At 35.4% G+C, this 18,186-nt stretch overlaps 1 protein-coding gene across 2 annotated transcripts; it reads left to right on the top strand.

Annotated features, from left to right (window-relative positions):
- The first annotated feature begins 292 nt into the window (after positions 1 to 292).
- LOC101736010 (cytosolic non-specific dipeptidase) lies at positions 293 to 17,501 on the top strand. Of its 2 annotated transcripts, none has more exons than XM_004928451.4 (9): positions 293 to 768; positions 2,833 to 3,030; positions 3,131 to 3,392; positions 4,574 to 4,721; positions 4,843 to 4,943; positions 7,080 to 7,210; positions 8,210 to 8,332; positions 9,005 to 9,163; positions 16,868 to 17,501. In XM_004928451.4, the coding sequence occupies exons 1-9, from the start codon at positions 361 to 363 to the stop codon at positions 16,916 to 16,918; spliced, it is 1,581 nt and encodes a 526-aa protein (XP_004928508.1). In that variant the 5' UTR covers positions 293 to 360; the 3' UTR covers positions 16,919 to 17,501. The 2 variants fall into 2 exon arrangements, with proteins under 2 accessions (XP_004928508.1, XP_062528543.1); XM_062672559.1 differs by having other exon boundaries at positions 309 to 768; positions 9,005 to 9,212; positions 16,819 to 17,501.
- Positions 17,502 to 18,186: the final 685 nt, after the last annotated feature.

Below are 18,186 nucleotides of genomic sequence, written 5' to 3' on the forward strand. Positions count from 1 at the left end.
AAATCGGGTTTTTTGATTCAAGCTTCATGAAGTAATTCAGAAAATCCAGTATAAAGGCATGTGTACAAGATATATGTAAAATCAAGCATCTTTGATCACAGAGCTCTGTCGCTAAACGTAAATGACGTTATAATTGGCTCCTCAAATAAAATTGCTTTGACTCTGTGAAACTTCTGAGATTGACTCTACCGATCAGAGCGCTCATGTCCATCAGAATTCATTGGACAATTTATTTAACAGTACATTGTGTGTACCTACCATTTGGGGAAATTTTACTATGGCGAGGTCTTATTTATTTGATCTATACTCATTGACATTGACGGAACGATGACAGTATGACAGTTTTCTACTTTTTTCAACATGACTTCGCTTACACTTATAAACCGGGCAACTTGCATATTTAACACATTAATAAAATTGCCGGCAACGAAACAGCTTGTACCATTTTTTCCTGCTTATCATCAACATTATTCAGTGAGTTCCAAACAAGTTTCTGCAAAAATGGCAACGGAAAAAACATTGCCTGAAATTTTTAAATACGTAGATCAGAATAAAGATTCTTATAAGCAATTATTAAAAGAAGCAGTAGCCATTCCATCCGTTTCATGTGATGTGAAATATCGTGCGGATTGCATCCGTATGGTTCACTGGATGCAAGACAAATTGAAGGAAGTCGGAGCCACTACAGAGTTAAGGGATGTTGGCTTTCAAACAATAGATGGCAAAGACGTTCAACTGCCGCCAGTTTTAGTAGGCGTATTGGGTAATGTAAGTATCGATACTAAAACTAGTTTGTGAAAAATAATTGGTAGTACGATTGTGTTTGTGATGTATTATGATTGTGCTCAGCATACCATACCACTGTCTCTCTTTTTTACTTTTGAGATCGTATATATATATATTTTTAATATCTTTGTTGGTAGACGATATAGTTCACCTGATGTTAAGCATTTCCTGTGGTATCATGACTGTTAGTAATTCCAGGTTGAAATATTATGACTAGTTTATAGTGTTAGTAACTCAATTTTTACTTTTAATATCATCTACCATTGAATCTTGACTACTGTCTATATCATTAATTGTATAAAAAACAGTTTTCTCTGCTCACAGTACCATATAAGAAAGGTGGTGGCGATCCTCCATAAATTATATTTGACACTAAAACTTTATTAGTTCTATAATAAATTTCATAATAGCAATATTCGACCAATTGTTTTCTCTTGAATTGAATATTTGTGGTTTTTTTCCTATTGTACTATTGTGATCATTTGAATATTTTGAAAAGTTTTTATTTAATAAATAGATGGTAAGAGTTGCTAATTCTTATTTTCTGTGCAAATTATTGCATATTATAAATTGTAGAATGAAAATCTCAAGTTTATAAAAATTACTAATTCCCTGATTTTGGCTTGGCTTGAATGGTATTAGTCTGCTAGGTCCACCAGTGAGCCGCGTGGGGCTTCACATGCTAAGTTCAAATTAGAAGAATAAAAAAGCACTCCCTAAACAGCCTGCAGTCCTTAAATTATATTTTAATGATTTGTTTATTCCATTCCATTTCAATTGTACTAAACGCATTATTGAAGTCTTCGTGGCCTAAAGGCTTCAAAGATACGGTACAATCGTATTAAGCGATGCATTAGTGTTTGAATCCTACAGGCAGCTACCAATTTTCCTAATGAAATACATACTGAACAATTATTATTGTTTACTGATAGACTTCCACGGTGAAGAAATAACATCATGTAGTAAAAATCAAACCTGCAAAATTATAATTTGCGTAAATACTGGTGGTAGGACATCTTGAGTCTGGTGGTAGGTACCACCATCCTGCCTATTTATACCATGAAGCAGTAATGCGTTTTGGTTTGAAGGGTAGGGCAGCCATTGTACTGTTAAACAGAGACTTGGAACTTATGTCTCGAGGTAGGTGGCTAAGGGCTCCCGTAACCACTTAATACCAGGTGGGCTGTGAGCTTGTCCACCCCTTAGACTTTTTTTTTTTTTAAATAATCATTTGATAAAATAATTTCCTTTTGATAGAGATGTTTACCAGTAATTTAATATACATGAGTACTCATAAAAGATATAAATATAAGTGTCATTTATAAAGATTAAAGTGACAATGATAAGCCAATATTCAAGTTTAAAATTATCTCCACTTAATACTGGATTAAATTCAAAGCAGTACTTGTTACTATCTGCTTAAAACAGCTTAAAATGTGAATGACAATCGATCAAAATAATATTAATTTAAATAAATATACAAACCAGTCTGTTCTTACTACTTTTTTACCTCCTAATACATGCTCATGATCTCTAATTTAGTGATTTTATTTGGTACATTTATTTTATAAAGAAAATTTATTTTATTAATATATTATGTAATAGTAAGTAATGTAATAAATCTATAATTATTGCAACAATGGTTAAAAAACTTATGTGTAATTCTGACAACTGTCTTCTGAGTCTACCGATAGTGTGCCGTGAGGAGTTCTTTACCTACACAGTATTTCTAAAGACAGTATTTCTAAAGTTGAAATGAGCTCTAAAAGCAGGTCTTAGTGGTAGGTAATGCCTTGCCGTTGATGATCAACACTTATCATTAGCTGGGCTGTATGCTTGTCTGCCGACAAAGGCAATAAAAAAAACCTGTGGTTACAGATATTTTTAGTAATTATTGTTTGCACACTGTTCATTGTCTCCTTATCTATTTACATTTTAATTTGTTGTAACACAAATATGTTGCAATATAAATGTGGTTAAATGGGTAAAAAGAAATATTTGATATCAGAATCAGAATAATATTATTATTTTCTTGTTTGTTTAAAGGATCCAAAAAAAAATACAGTTTGTATCTATGGTCATTTGGATGTACAACCTGCATTGAAATCTGATGGATGGGAGACTGAACCTTTTGAACTAGTTGAGCGCAATGAAAAATTATATGGAAGAGGTTCTACTGATGATAAAGGTCCTGTACTTGGTTGGCTGCATACCATCAATGCCTATAAGGGCACTGGTGCTGAGGTAATCGCATATAAAAACTTTTTTTTACTGCTTATAATGTTTTTAAAGAAATTTATTTTTTGTAATTAACCATTAAATCAATTTGCAACAAATTTTACAGCTGCCTGTCAATTTGAAGTTCATTTTCGAATGTATGGAGGAATCTGGTTCCGAAGGGCTTGACAGCTTATTAATGGACAAATTGAAACCTGAGGGATTCTTTGATAGTGTAGACTATGTATGTATATCCGATAACTATTGGTTGGGAACCACGAAGCCATGTATCACTTATGGTTTACGCGGAATCAGCTACTATTTCCTAGAAGTGGAATGTGCAAAAATGGATCTTCACAGTGGAGTCTATGGTGGCACAGTTCATGAAGGTAACATATCAGAAATTTACATGAAATGAAGAGTACATAAAATTGATAATTTTTCCGATTGTGCAATAATTATTGATAAGAGTTCATTCCTAATCTTTTTGTGTATGTGGTTGACTGATATCACAATATTATCATTTAATTATTTGCTCTTAGTATCGTTTACATTACATTCATTGTGTAGTTTGCTTTTTAAATGAAAGAATAAATGTTCCATGAATGCTTTCTTTTGATAACGCAAATGAAGATTGTGTTAGTAAAATATTTTTTTGTATTTCTTTACAATGTATGCTGTTTACTACTTTCATGAGCAATGGATATATTATATTTTATTATTTAATAATGAACTTGGGCACATGTGTTGGGTAACAAATCAGTTCATTGTGTGTCTATACAACCCTCCTTTTATTAAAAAGAGAACAAGTACCCTCATTAATACACTACAGGATAACTTGCAAATAGCACGTTCATAAATTGAAGTCTTCGTGGCCTAAAGGATAAGACGTCCGCTGCATTCTTAACTAGCTATGCAACGGTGTTCGAATCTCGCAGGCAATGTTTACGATTGACTTCCACGGTGAAGGATTAACATCGTGTAATAAAAATCAAACCCGCAAAATTATAATTTGCGTAACCACTGGTGGTAGGACCTATTGTGAGTCCGCACGGGTAGGTACCACCGCCCTGCCTATTTCTGCCGTGAAGCAGTAATGCGTTTCGGTTTGAAGGGTGGGGTAGCTGTTGTAACTATACTGAGACCTTAGAACTTATATCTCAAGGTGGGTGGCGCATTTACGTTGTAGATGTCTATGGGCTCCAGTAACCACTTAACACCAGGTGGGCTGTGAGCTCGTACACCCATCTAAGCAATAAAAAAAAAAAAAAAAAATTAAAAAACATAAATCGAAATGTTTTCTTGAGCTCTCAATAGATCACAATGGTTGGTAGCCAGCTTGAATAGGTACAGATAAGAAGTAGTTCTGACAGTTTCAAAACATATTTTAGAAATGGCGCTGTTTGTCGGTATGCAGAACTTGGTTATCATGTGAATTTGATTACAATAAAAGTACAGAAAATGAACTGTAATAATTTTAACTTTTTTTGGCCAATAATGATAAACCCTGACCTTCAGTAATAAAAAAAGATATGTTATTTTTGAGACTACATTTAAGTTTATTTTTCAGCCATGTCTGATTTAATCTACTTGATGAATACACTCGTGGACAAAGATGGGAAGATATTGGTGACTGACATATATAAATCGGTAGCTCCACTCACTGAAACCGAAACCAAGCTGTACACGACTATCGACTTTGATCCGGAAGCATACAGGTATTATTATTTATTGTGATGTTATGCACAACCAAAAGTCTTTGGCGTTTCCTGTGACATAACACAAGACACGCAAATACCTGGTCCTTATGAATTGTAATTAGTTGCATAAAAATTTCAGAAAGACAATTGGAGCATACAAACTTGCGCACAATGGCGTAAAAGAACAGTTGCTGATGCATCGTTGGAGATATCCCAGCCTATCTCTACACGGGATTGAAGGTAATTTTACCATAATAACAATATCATACATATCTTAACACATATAATTCATATAAGTGAAGCGTTCGTGGTCGTGTTGGTAAGACTTATTCACGTCATCTGGGTTCCTCCCGATCCACTAACAGCGCTTTTAGGTACCCCAAGCACCGGTCATCGTTCTCGTTGAACCCGCCGCTTGCGACGAAGGGCTCGGCGAGTAAATTCACCGACAGACGCAGTCCACTGGGTTTCGTGTCGGATCTTATCAGTGGGTCGCGTTTCCGATCCGGCGGTAGATTCTGCGAAGCACGGCTCTTGCTAGGGCTAGTGTTGGCAACATCGTCAGGTTTGAGCCCCGTGAGCTCACCTACTAGCCCGGCGATGCTGACATGGTCTCTCTCTAGACCATCAGCTTAGGGAGGAAAAAAACTTGTTCATATCGAGAGGTGGTTTAAGCGAAATTTCGCTTAATACACGTCGTTTGTCTTTGTAATTAAAAATGCATTTTATTTGGTACTAGCGGCCCGCTCCGGCTCCGCTCGGGTCTTTAACAAAAATTTCAACGATATTTGACGATTTCTTTTTTTAAATAAAAGTACACTTATTGCGGCATAACTATAATAGTTAGACATATACTTCACGACACTTCGCGACAGTTTTTGTAAATAATAATGTGTTCTACAAATTCGTAGTACATTATTTTATTCTATCATCAATAATTTTCGCAGGGCACGCGATGTAAAGAATATTTTAGGTAATTTTTTTACACCTTGGATTACATTATTGGAATTTTAGTAAGGATCCCTAATTTATATTTATAGCCTATGTCACTCGGGAATAGTGTAGCTTCCTAACAGTGAAAGAATTTTTCAAATCGGTTCAATAGTTTCGGAGCCTATTCAATACAAACAAACAAATCTTTCTTCTTTATAATATTAGTATAGATAGTATAGATTAGCATCAACCGTTCGATGTTTTTAATTGAATTTCGATTAAGTTCACTCCATTCAATAGCTAAAGAAGTTTTTTATGATATTTTTTTCAAATTTTAAACTTTACATTGCTCTCTTGTAAAGTTGCAAAAGTGTCGCTTAAACCAGAATCGCTGAAATCAGAATACTATTGATGGAGTTGGATAAAAATGAACACCAACATATTCACATCGCCTGATACGAGAATTTAAACCGTCTTAAAATAAAATAATATTATGAAGAGAAGACATAATGAATGAAAACTACTTATGCAGAGCATAAATAGTTTGGTTTTCCGTCTCTTATCAAGTCGCCTGGCTCCAGCCTGAGTTCTAGCTCTGTCTTACTTGATGCTACGATTTTAGCCTGTTCAATTCCGACATGCCGCGCCTACTGATTTCAAGATGAAGGCAGAAATCAGAAGATTTCTTCGTGATCCAAAAAAGATACCTAGCATAGTAACATTCCAATGTTTTGCCATTCAAAGATTATATGAATTCGTCACTAAAGTACAAAGCAACCGACTGACATCCCAAGCGTCACCTGAATTTGTTTTACATTACGCGAAAAGCAAACAACAACTTTTCTATTGTCCTATTTCGATTTTATTCTTAAACTGTAAACTATACGAGGTTTAATTTAGACGAACGAGCGCGCGTCGTGCATCTGTATACTGAACGGGAAATGAACACCCTGTAGAGTAATGTGAATCATAGCTTTGTTTAAACCTATATTTTTATTTGCATATATGTACTGAATTTAAACCTTTCATGATTATAAGGTTAGAATTGTAAAATTTCAATAAATAAAAGTATTGAATAAATAAGCGAATATCTAATTTCCCCAAATTTCTAATATTATAAACATTCATCGCAATGTCCAGTACGATTGGACTTGTTAGAAATACGTGCCCAATACTTTTCAAATTCAAAATATATAATTATGTTAAATAATCGGATAAGGTTTTTTTTATTGATGTGTGAGGGCAGACATGTGTCCTATCTAGGAATAAGGGATTACCATAGCCTGTGGTCATCACACCGTAAAGGTCTCCACCCACCTTGAGAGCTAAGGTGAAATTGAACTATAGAATAGCTGTGTAACCCTTCAAACTCTGGGCAGTCTCAGACTGGGCAGGATTGTTATTAACGTGTATGAATGTAAAATTTTAATGGTAATATTTTAGGTGCCGCGTTCCAGCCTGGAGCAAAAACGGTGGTTCCTGGAAAAGTGATTGGAAAATTTTCAGTCAGGCTTGTTCCGAATCAAGAGCCGGAGGAAGTTGAGAAATTAGTCTTTGATTACATCAACAAGAAGGTAAAACATTAAAAAAACGATTATAAAAAATTATGATTGTTTTTAAATTAAAATTTTCCATTTCAATCCTTCCCAAACTAGGATTTTTTTTATTTTATTTTTTATTGCCCTTGTATGCCGACGAACATACGGCCCACCTGATGGTGAGTGGTTACCGTCGCCCATGGACTTCAGCAATGCCAAGGGCAGAGCCAAGCCGCTGCCTACCGCTTAATACTCTCCACAAGCCACGTTTGAAGAAGGACATGTCATAGCGCTCGGGGAACACCGTAGAGGGGAGCTCATTCCATAGCCGGATGGTACGTGGCAAAAAAGATCTCTGGAAACGTACTGTGGATGACCGCAGTGGCTCCAGGTAGTATGGATGAACTCTACTCCGGTGGCGGGGATTACCTGTATGTTTTATTAGTTTTGCATCTATTGTTCGTTTATGGTACTGCTAAGAAAAATCCTTCATTACTTACAAAGTATCATGTCGACGAGTTAAACAATGTTCATATGCACAAGTCATGAACATTTTATATTTAATTATTTTTTTACATATTATATTTAGTCACATCGAACAGGAATTTATGCCTATTTCTGCCGTGAAGCAGTAATGCGTTTCGGTTTGAAGGGGCGGGGCAGCCGTTGTAACCTAACTATACTTGAGACCTTAATATCTCAAAGGGTTGGCGCATTTACGTCGTAGATGTCTATGGGCTCCAGTAACCACTTAACACCAGGTGGGCTGTGAGTTCGTCCACCCATCTGAGCAATAAAAAAAAAAAACTAGTCGGTTCACAGAATTTGACATTTCCACCAGAACGACACTAAAACGCGTTAGCTCGAATCAGTTCAGTATTAAAAGTGCAAAGAACAGTTAAAAAACCGATATTCTATTTGTCTTTAATTCCCAATTGAATTTTTAAATCAAACTCTTCATTTTAGTCTCATGTAGATATAGGTATGTGTGGGGCATGAAGACACAGTAATAATGCTTGTGTGCGATGCTGACAGTGGGCGGAGCGCGGGTCCCCGAACAAGATGAGCATCACGGCACAGAGCGGGCGCGCCTGGACCGAGAACCCGGACCATCCGCACTACCAGGCCGCTGCCCGCGCCACTAAGCTGATATATCAGGTCGCTATTGTTTCTTATTATTTTGTCAGCTTAAGATATTTTATGAATTTTATATCTTCTTCTTCTTTTTTTTGTGTTTGGCTCCGGCACTGGTAACGCATCTTTTTTAATAAATAAATATTTACTAACAGTCACGCCATGTTAACTGGTCCCGTGATAAGTTCGTAAAGAACTTGTGTTACAGATACCAGATAACGGAAATAAATATAATTTTTTTATGAAGACATTTATATTTATCATACAAATATTTTCCCTTGGCGGGATTCGAACCCGCGACCCCTTTGTGTAGTGACCATGTCACTTAACACTACACCAGACGGCCGGCAGACAACTAAATCGGAATGCTTAATCTCTGACATGGAACACGAAAAATTATAATTTAATGTTATTTAAAATAAAATGATTTGTAGGAGCGAGAGGTATTCAAGTCCATTCTGATTTAAGACTGTAAATAAACAGATTGGGAAGTTACTAAAATGATAAAAAACTCTTCTGAGCAACTTAATTAAATTTGTTCATTCACGTTTAACTTAATTTTGTATTTATTGCTTTCAGGAACGTTTCTTTAGACCCTCTCCATTATAACCATTCCATAAAACATGCGACTATGCGATAACGAAACATAATAAATTTAATAAAAACATAAATCACGCTTCAAGTGTTTGTCGACAGACCGATCCGGACATGTCCCGCGAAGGAGGTTCGATCCCCGTCACGATCACTCTGCAGGAGGCGAGCGGCAAGAACGTGTTGCTGTTGCCCATGGGCGCCGGAGATGACATGGCGCACTCTCAAAACGAGAAGATTAACGTTCGCAACTACATCGAAGGCGTAAGCTGAACATTATCTATTTAAACATTGCTTTACAATAAGGAGGTTAGTTACCATACCACTAGCTTGAATTTGTGATAACGTTGACATTGTGGGACGACGCCGCGACGGGAACCTTATGATGCATAATATAAGGTAACTTTTCAAGACAGCACACAAAAAATCATTATCTGCTTAGTGCGAGTTTTTTAACGGTCTCGATTGCGTAAAAGTTTACTCATGCCAATCTTTTCTCCTGAATCCAATGCAAAATATACATCGACCTCATGTCTCAAAACGGACTCTAGTAAATGACTTTCATCGCGTGGACACTGTTTCTTTGTACATCTACTCAAAGGAAATATAAGGACTCCGTAGACTGTTAGAAGTTGTATAATCTGTGGTCTTCATCTAACACAGGTCGGATGGGACTTTTTGGCGGGAACGCGAGGAGTGAAGTTGTGTGATTTGTTTTATTTTGTCTATTGAGTGTTTCTTCGGGTTTAAATGTGTAATAATGGTGGTTTATTAACTGTTTAATGTCTGTGAAAGTGCACAAATGTGGGAAAATGAAACAAAGCCGCTGGACGTAACTTCTCGGGATCCTCCAAAAAGTCCACTGAAAAAATCTTAGTAAATTCATCCATTTTACTGAGATTATATTATTTCATCCCATTTCATTTCATTTCATTTCATCCCAGTTGATTAATGTCTCAAATTAATCATCTTCATTTCATTTCACTCCATAATATCATTTTTCATAAAAATATGAATATAAATTAAAATAAGACATGACCTAAAGGTCTTAGTTACCAGGTCATAAAAACCATTAAAAAAGCAGGTCGGATGGACTTTTTGGCGGGAACGCGAAGAGTCAAGTTGTGTGATTTGTTTTATGTTGTCTATTTAGTGTCTCTTCAGGTTTAAATGTGTAATAACGGTGGTTTATAAACTGTTTAATATCTGTGAAAGTGCACAAATGTGGTAATATGAAACAAAGCCGTTGGACGTACGTAACTTCTCGGGATCCTCCAAAAAGTCCACTGAAAAAATCTCAGTAAATGACCACCATTTTACTTAGATTATATTTCATCCCATATCATCTCATCTAATCTCATTTCGTTTAAATTAATCCCAGTTGATAAATATCTCAAATTAGTCATCTTCATTTCTTTTTATTTTATTTCATTTCACTCCACATTATCATTTTTCATATAATTAAGAATAAAAATAAAAATAAGACATGACTTAAAGATCTTAGTTACCAGGTCATAAAATCCATAAAAAAAGCAGGCAGGATAGCAGAGAGAGACGTCAGAACTTAAAACCCGGATTTGTCGGCCGTAAAAAAATTACCTGACCCGAAGCTAGTTTAAAAAAGCGGAAAATACTAACACAACCAGCCCGCCGCTGGTTGTGTTAGGATTTTCCACTAGTTTTTAATGCGCAGCCGACCTTATTTCTCATTGTATAATCAACATTCGTGGAGATGACACATATTACGAACATACAAATCATTTATGATTTCGGAGAAAACACATTGGAATTATTTAAAAATTTGCACCCAATCACTGACTTCCAATATAGAGGAAATTAAAAATAAGGTTTTACAAGTTATGGATGTACAATGGAATCAGTTTGTATTCTATGTATTTTAAAATAACTGTAATTAGAAATCACGACTCAAAATATTAAAAAATATATAATTAAAATAATACAAAATGTCCGTCTATCCCTGGTGTCGAGATCAGAAAGAGGCCGTGAACGAGGCAATATATGCTATGTGTTAGTGGTCCCCTCAACTCCGACCAGTCAGCAGGCCACGCCCACCTTCTAGCTTTTCTTTCTTTATAATATGTTATTATAGAACAATGTATTAACGGGACACGCAGATATTTCATTTTGTTTGCGTAGATCTATTGCACGGTTACTTGGTGTTTTTAACAGTAGGTAGCGGCTTGGCTTTGCCTCTGGCATTGCTGATGTCCATGAGCGACGGTGACTACTCACTATCAGGTGGGCCGTGTGCTCGTTTGCCTACAAGAGCAATAAAAAAAGCAGATACCAGAATTCATAGATATCACCACGTGAACGCTGCGACGCCTCTGAGATTTAGATGACTATATGTCAATTGTTTATTAATTAGGCATATAAAATTTTTTGCGTCTTTCATTTTTATTATCCTGTGTTATTCCTTTGTCTTGGGAGTCTTTCATGAACGTGTGCTGGGTACATATTATATTACAAAAATGGATATCTGCCGGCGGGATTTGAATACCGGTACAGTCGTATCGCTCGATATGAGCACACCGAGCGTCTTATCTTTTAAGCCACGACGACTTCAAAATCGCCTACTTTGGTTATTATACTCGTATAGGGCCTGATGAGAACTCCACTTGTTTTGGTATTGTTTTTAGTCCTCTGTCGTGAGTTTGTTTGTCGAACCTGTCTATCGTGAAGTACAGTCTCCCGGTGATTGTTTAGCTGTGTCAGGTTTGACTTCTTCAGAAAGGATACGTTTACGCGAAAATGGTCAATGTGACCCTCCGTGGTCTTAAGAGTGAAGGGACTAGGCTGGGTATGTGGCATCTATTCTGCTACAGAGCCCTCAGTTACACACTTATGTCGTTGGTAGGCGGATGGAGGAGGGTAAACGTTATCTTCCCGATTTTACGTCACGCGAACACAACAAAGGCGAAGGAAAATATGAAATACCCGATGATAATATCGTTACATCAATAGGTGCTATTTGTGTATTTTCTATTGTACACAGTAAAAAAAGCGAAAAATAAATAAATCATACATCGCCTATAGTCCATGAAATGTTACATTTTTAAGGCCGTTTTTAATTATTAAAATCAATTTAATTAAGAATTAACTAAACTAAGAATTTACTAAAATTGCATGCTCTGAAAAACGCAACCCTAAATATGAATTTTTAATGAATTATTAAGCAAAAACAAACAGTAGCAACAAAATAAAATTTGTCAAAAATAACGTCATCTGAGTCGTCTATTATCAAAGGTGGCAATCTGTGCATTTGGACAAAAAATTTTTATTGATATGTCAATACAGATTGATTTGAATATAATCGTCTCCTTCAAAGAATACGGTTCAAAACCTGCATTAAATAAAGGTTAATAATTAACCTGTTATTTATCTAAGATGTCGTTCCGAAGAGTTTTGTGACTGCCAATGGAATACAAAGTCAATAATTCGTTTTTCTGATTTACCAATCATTGTCCAAAAGTCAGATTGCCGGCTTTGATAATAGTCTACTCATCTACTGTAAAGTAAGCGACAGTTTTTTCCATGAACCACTTTCTAAGATTACCCATTTAAAGGCTTATAACAACAGAATTGTTTCATTTCGACAAAATGGAAGAGTATTTTAAAAATAATTTTACGTTTTAACGATCAATATTACTCATTTCGTTAAGAAGTCGCGCACGTGATTGACTGTAAACGATCGTATGTGATTCAATTTTAGTCAATTGTCGTCAATGTGCACTATGATCTCAATAATAACGTTGATTCATCTCCGGGAAATCCCACTGGCTCTGATTAAGGACCGGAACACACACCCCGATCTTATCAGGAACGTAACGTTTATGCACTTTAAAATATAGATCGTTCTTTTCACATTATTAAACGCAATCGACTGTTTATATTTGGCTGATTAATGTAAAGAGTTTATTTAGATTTATAAAACACATTACTTTCATTTCAAATGACATTGGTCAACTTTTTGGAATTTTTTAAGGAGCAGGATAAGGATAGTAGAAATAAAATTAAAATGCTTGAAAAATTAATAGTTTTATTGTAATATGACTTTATTAAATTTTAGTATAACGCTATAGATGTAACAAAACTTGTCAAGATTATTTTACTATTTCTGGAAATTATTTAAGAATCGTTTATCTCCGAAAACAAAACAAAAAAACTACACTTCAAATAGTAAAATCTATGAATGTGAAAATGAAATGAAATGTAAGTAGCTGTAACACGAAAACTAGACCTGATCGAATAAAAGCAAATAAGGTGTTAAAATTACGACAGGGGTAGAGATAATTCAAAATTAGTAAGTACTTTCCTTCTCAGAAGATTTTCTCAACCACTTGTTTTTAATTGCCAAACTATAATAGTTATACAAATTGATTTTACCCCAGAAGTTTCTCGAAGATGAGGATCCCAGTATCCTAAGAATACAATTTTGTCGATCAGTGTGAAGAAATTTCGTTATATTCTTTCTTTTTTTAGTAAGTAGCATCGTCGTACTAAAAGCCTTCTATAAAAAACAGGAAGTTTGTGAAGTAGAAAAATAAAGAAATTTCTGAGCCTCTGAAATGTTATTTCGGTGTTCACGCAGTCAAAACCGTTGCACAACAATCAATGCAATTCTCAAGTCGCGCAAGCGTCATCCTACTTAAGTAAAATAAGTTTAATCCGAGACTGGTTTACGAGCCTTAACTGTAAAAAACGAGACCCCGATCACGTAGCGACAAAACTCGCGAGCGATGGGTTTCCCGAATGATTTGGTATTGGAATGAAAACGAAGTATTTTTTGGAATTGATTTCTACGAATTGAATTTCCGATAAGTATGTTTCAACAACTCAAAATAATCATTTTTTTATTTTTTTCCCTACCTATGCTGATAGCCTTGACAGGCTATTTCAGCTTTACCCTAGTGTGTAGGTGAGCTCTCGGGGCTCAAACCGGAAGTGTTTCTGACACTGTCCCTAGCAAGAGCAGTGTTTCACAGAATCTACCACAGGATCTGAAACGCGACCCACTGAGAAGATCCGGCGAGAAATTCAGTGGGATAAAATTATTAGCATTCTCATTTCAGTACATTTATTTATACGCTTTGAAAATATGAAATGTCAAACTTAATAAAAAATCGTTTACAGAATAATTTTAATCATGTTACACTTTTGACGTCACCCTTTCTTTAATCTAATTTATGTTTAAAAAAGTATTTGTTTTAAATTGTTTAGGTATAAAATCTATGCGAAATGTTTTTTTTTTATATATAAGTTTAGACAAAAACGTGGATAGCGCTCACAGCATCTTAAAGATTATTTCTGTTAAGACAAGGTTCAAACATTTAGACCCTCTTTGGTCTATTGAACAATAAAAAGTACCCGCTGGGTCGAAGATCTTTATCCACAAACGATTAAGTTTTAGCGAAACATTAGTCGTCGCGTTTGTCATACTTCATATCAGTGTTACTGTTGCAGAGTCGTTGATATAACAGTAGTATTAAGGGTGGATTCGACCAAACTTAAATTTATACACGAGTAACTATACGAGGAATAACCTATTCCATGATTTTAATCTCGAGTAAATCCATAGTCGTTTTTCCACGTATACTTGCGCTAGGAATAACAATACGCGAATAGCAGAGTGAATGGTGAACAAAAATAAAATCCGGCAAATAAATGTTGTTGTACAACGGCATAGTGTAAGAGCATACAAATCGTCAACTCGATTTTGCCGTATTTAGTGTGAAAAAGTAGCTGTTGTGTAAGATATCCCGCTGTCAAACGTATTATTTTTATTTGTTGTTTGTTTGAGGGAATTGTCAAGTTTTGTCGTGTGGTTTTATCTTTTTTCGTTTAAACGTTGCATTATACAATGCCAGACTATTAATAATAATTTAGTGCATTGCGTTGACTTGAAATTAAAACAGAATAAATATTTATGAAATGACAGAAATCAGATGTTGGACAGACTGACGCCATTACTTTATTCTAGGAATAGCTCCATTATTCCGTGCGAAACGGCGGTATAGTAACAATTCCCGAATAGGCCCACTATTCTTAGAATTGTAGATGGTAAAACGTAAAATTGATTTACTCTCGATTAACTGACGAGTTATTCTAAGAATAAGATTTACTCTTGTTTGGTCGAATCGACCCTAAGTAGGTTAAATAGTAGTATTAAGTTAAGTAGTATTAAGTAATTAGTAACAGTAGTATCGTGCGAATATAAAAAGCAGGAGCTTCTCAATTCGACTCAATTTTTATGTGCGATTATCACCGAATCTTTTCTAGACGAACCGATTCTTTCGTTTTTTTTTTTATTTTTTAAAATCCGGTGGTTCTAATATGGTCTTATTTAAGTTTTATGAAGATTTGACCAGTACTTTTCGAATTTCCGTGTTTTCTTTTCTATTTAAATTTTGTATTATTTCTACACATATAAGTATATCACCGACCCTTAATTGAAATTTCGCTTTGGCGAACATTTACGGCGTATTTAGTCACGGTAGCACCTGATTATTTGTGGTCTGAGAGAGTTCTTAATAACAATTTAATGTCTCCACGATAAGTTATGACGGATTTATTGTTGAATAAAGTTTAAGTTAAATTCTAATAAACACATAACATACTATGTAGCATTCATTGCAGTATTCTGTTAAACCAAATTTGAAAATAAGATTAGCTTACGCAATATTTTTATTCCCTGCCTAACGGTAGGCAGTAGTGAAGTCCATGGGCAACGGTAACCACTCACCATCAGGTGGGCCGTATGCTCGTCTGCCTACAAGGGCATTAAAAAAAAAAAAAAACTTTCGTAGCCAGTGGGGCTATTTTCTAACCCGATCCTGTAGACCGAATGATAAATAGTCTACGTCGCCCAAAACACGTCATTACGGATCCTCCCGATCCATTAACGGTGCTTTTAGATACCACAAGCACCGATCACCGTCTTCGTCGAACCCGTCGCTTGCGACGAAAGGCTCGATGAGCGAATTAATCCACAGACATAGCCCACTCAGTTTCAGAGGATCTTCTCAGTGGATCGCGTTTCCGATCCCGTGGTAGATTCTGCGAAGCACTGCTCTTGCTAGGGCTAGTGTTAGCAACACTCCGGTTTGAGCCCCGTGAGCTCACCTACATGTTAGAGCGAAGCTGAATAAGCCTCTAAAGGCTATCAGCATAGGTAGGAAAAAAAATAGGGTCTATTACAACTATCCGCAGACGGGTAGGTGAGCTCACTGGATCAACCTGAGAGAATTTGCTGATACTAGCCCGAGTACTAGCAAGAGCAGTGTGCTTCGCTACGCAAAATTTTTTATGTAACTCATATAGCTGTGAATTTCATGAGTAAATACATGTTCGCAACTAAACTAATATAGGTATTGAATAATCGCCGCACTCGAATGATTATTTATGATCCACTGCCAATTAAATATGCATTGTAAATATTGTTTATGGACTAGTTGAAGTGAAACAAACAAATTATAAAGTAGTAAGTAAGCTAACCGGGCGGTCTTATCGCCATTCACAGCGTGTAGTGACAGCAAATTTAAAAAATTTTTTTTGGTCTTATTAGTCGAACAAAAAAATCTGGTGGTACAACTTCTTGTGAGTCCGCACGGGTAGGTACCACCACCCTGATTATTTCTGCCGTGAAGCAGTAATGCGTGTCGGTTTGAAGGGTGGGGCAGCCACTTAGAACTTATATCTCAAGGTCGGTGGCGCATTTACGTTGTAGTTGTCTATGGGCTCCGGTAACCACTTAACACCAGATGGGCTGTGAGCTCGACGACCCATGAAGGCAATAAATAAAAAAACTTTAACGGCATTAACAAAGCAAATTGTATTTGCGAATTCGGGCACGTAGATTAATATTTGGCCTCAGCAATAAGCCCATATCAATGCAACAGTATACACATACGAACTTGTGATTTTGACGAATGTTTTTACTAATTACAGATAAAACTGTTTGCCGCCTACTTGTTCGAGGTCGGTAAACTCCCCAAGTAAACACCGGCGCCGAGGATGCTACACGTAGAAACTATATGAAATTGTCGTTTTTAGTTTTAGTAATCTCTCCGAAACTCTTTATTTTATGAAAACGCTCGTAGCCTGGCGACGGATAAATAGATATAAATAAGCTACTACAGTCAATTTTGTAACCGCGTTTTGGAAACAATACAGTTAAGTCGTGTGGTAGGTAGATCTATTTTTGGCGGTAAAGTATAAGAATGTTAACAATTTAGAAAATAGTCAGGAACTGAATTCTGTAAAAAAAAAATTGTTGACCGTTTTTCTCAATTCGTTGTCTTGGGCATATTACAAAGGATATCGAGATTTGTAACTTTAATGTGGAAGACATGAAGTACATTCCTTTTATTAAGTACAATTTAAAACTTGCATAATATTCATAAAGTACAGGAAGATATCATTTTTTTAAATGTTTCATATAGTTTTGTATTTATTTTATTATGTATACTCATATTACATAATTATTTTTCTTGTATCTTGTAGTCGTCATAATATAAAAGTGTAGTACATACATGTATTTTTGTACGTTTTTTAAATGTGTAATAAACATTTGTACAACGTTTTTTATTTTGTTTTACTTTTTAATATACGATGTCAAAAATCCCAAAGGTTGAATTAATCTTAAATGGATTAGCAAAATATTTACGAGATGAGCAAGTAATTGCGTTTTGATTACTTCATTTTAATAGGACTGAAAATTATATTAATTGAATCGGGCCGCAACAGAGAGGCAGTGAAATACTATTAAACTTATATTTTAATTAATGTACATATTTCAATTGTAGAAGAATTTGAATAATAATGACGTAAGATTTTTCACAAAATAGGGGTTCCTTTAAGGCATTAAAGTTTTGTATCCTGTGCTGATCCCATTACCACTGACGTTTGTGCGTTGGTAGCATTCATTATCTCAACAGTAAAAAAGGAATTACACATTTTCGTTATATTTCAATAGGAATGGAGAGGTAACGCTAAAGCTTAATCAAATGCAGTTTTAAGTATATAGGTAATTACAATGTTAGTAGATTGCTTAGACGTTAATGTAGCAAATTATCTAAACTAGAAGCGGCAGTGATGTAAATGGTTGGAAGTATTCTAAAACAATTTTTTTATTTCATTCGGAAAGATCAAGAGCGTGGTCTCTGCGTCCGCACAGAATTATAAATCAGAAAATTAGAAATAAAGATTTTTGAAAGACCTTTACTGTTCCCTTAAATTTTTCAAATCTTACTGGATTAACATTTCAA

Source organism: Bombyx mori, chromosome 15, assembly GCF_030269925.1.
Source record: "Bombyx mori chromosome 15, ASM3026992v2".
Lineage (NCBI taxonomy): Eukaryota > Metazoa > Arthropoda > Insecta > Lepidoptera > Bombycidae > Bombyx > Bombyx mori.

What these genes read in the sequence shown, in the direction of transcription:
- LOC101736010 (XM_004928451.4), top strand. Translation starts at nt 361, where the DNA reads ATGACTTCGCTTACACTTATAAACCGGGCAACTTGCATATTTAACACA. An exon ending in CCACTAAGCTGATATATCAG is followed by an intron (nt 8,333 to 9,004) that starts GTCGCTATTGTT and finishes GTTTGTCGACAG; the next exon opens with ACCGATCCGGACATGTCCCG. An exon ending in TTCGCAACTACATCGAAGGC is followed by an intron (nt 9,164 to 16,867) that starts GTAAGCTGAACA and finishes TACTAATTACAG; the next exon opens with ATAAAACTGTTTGCCGCCTA.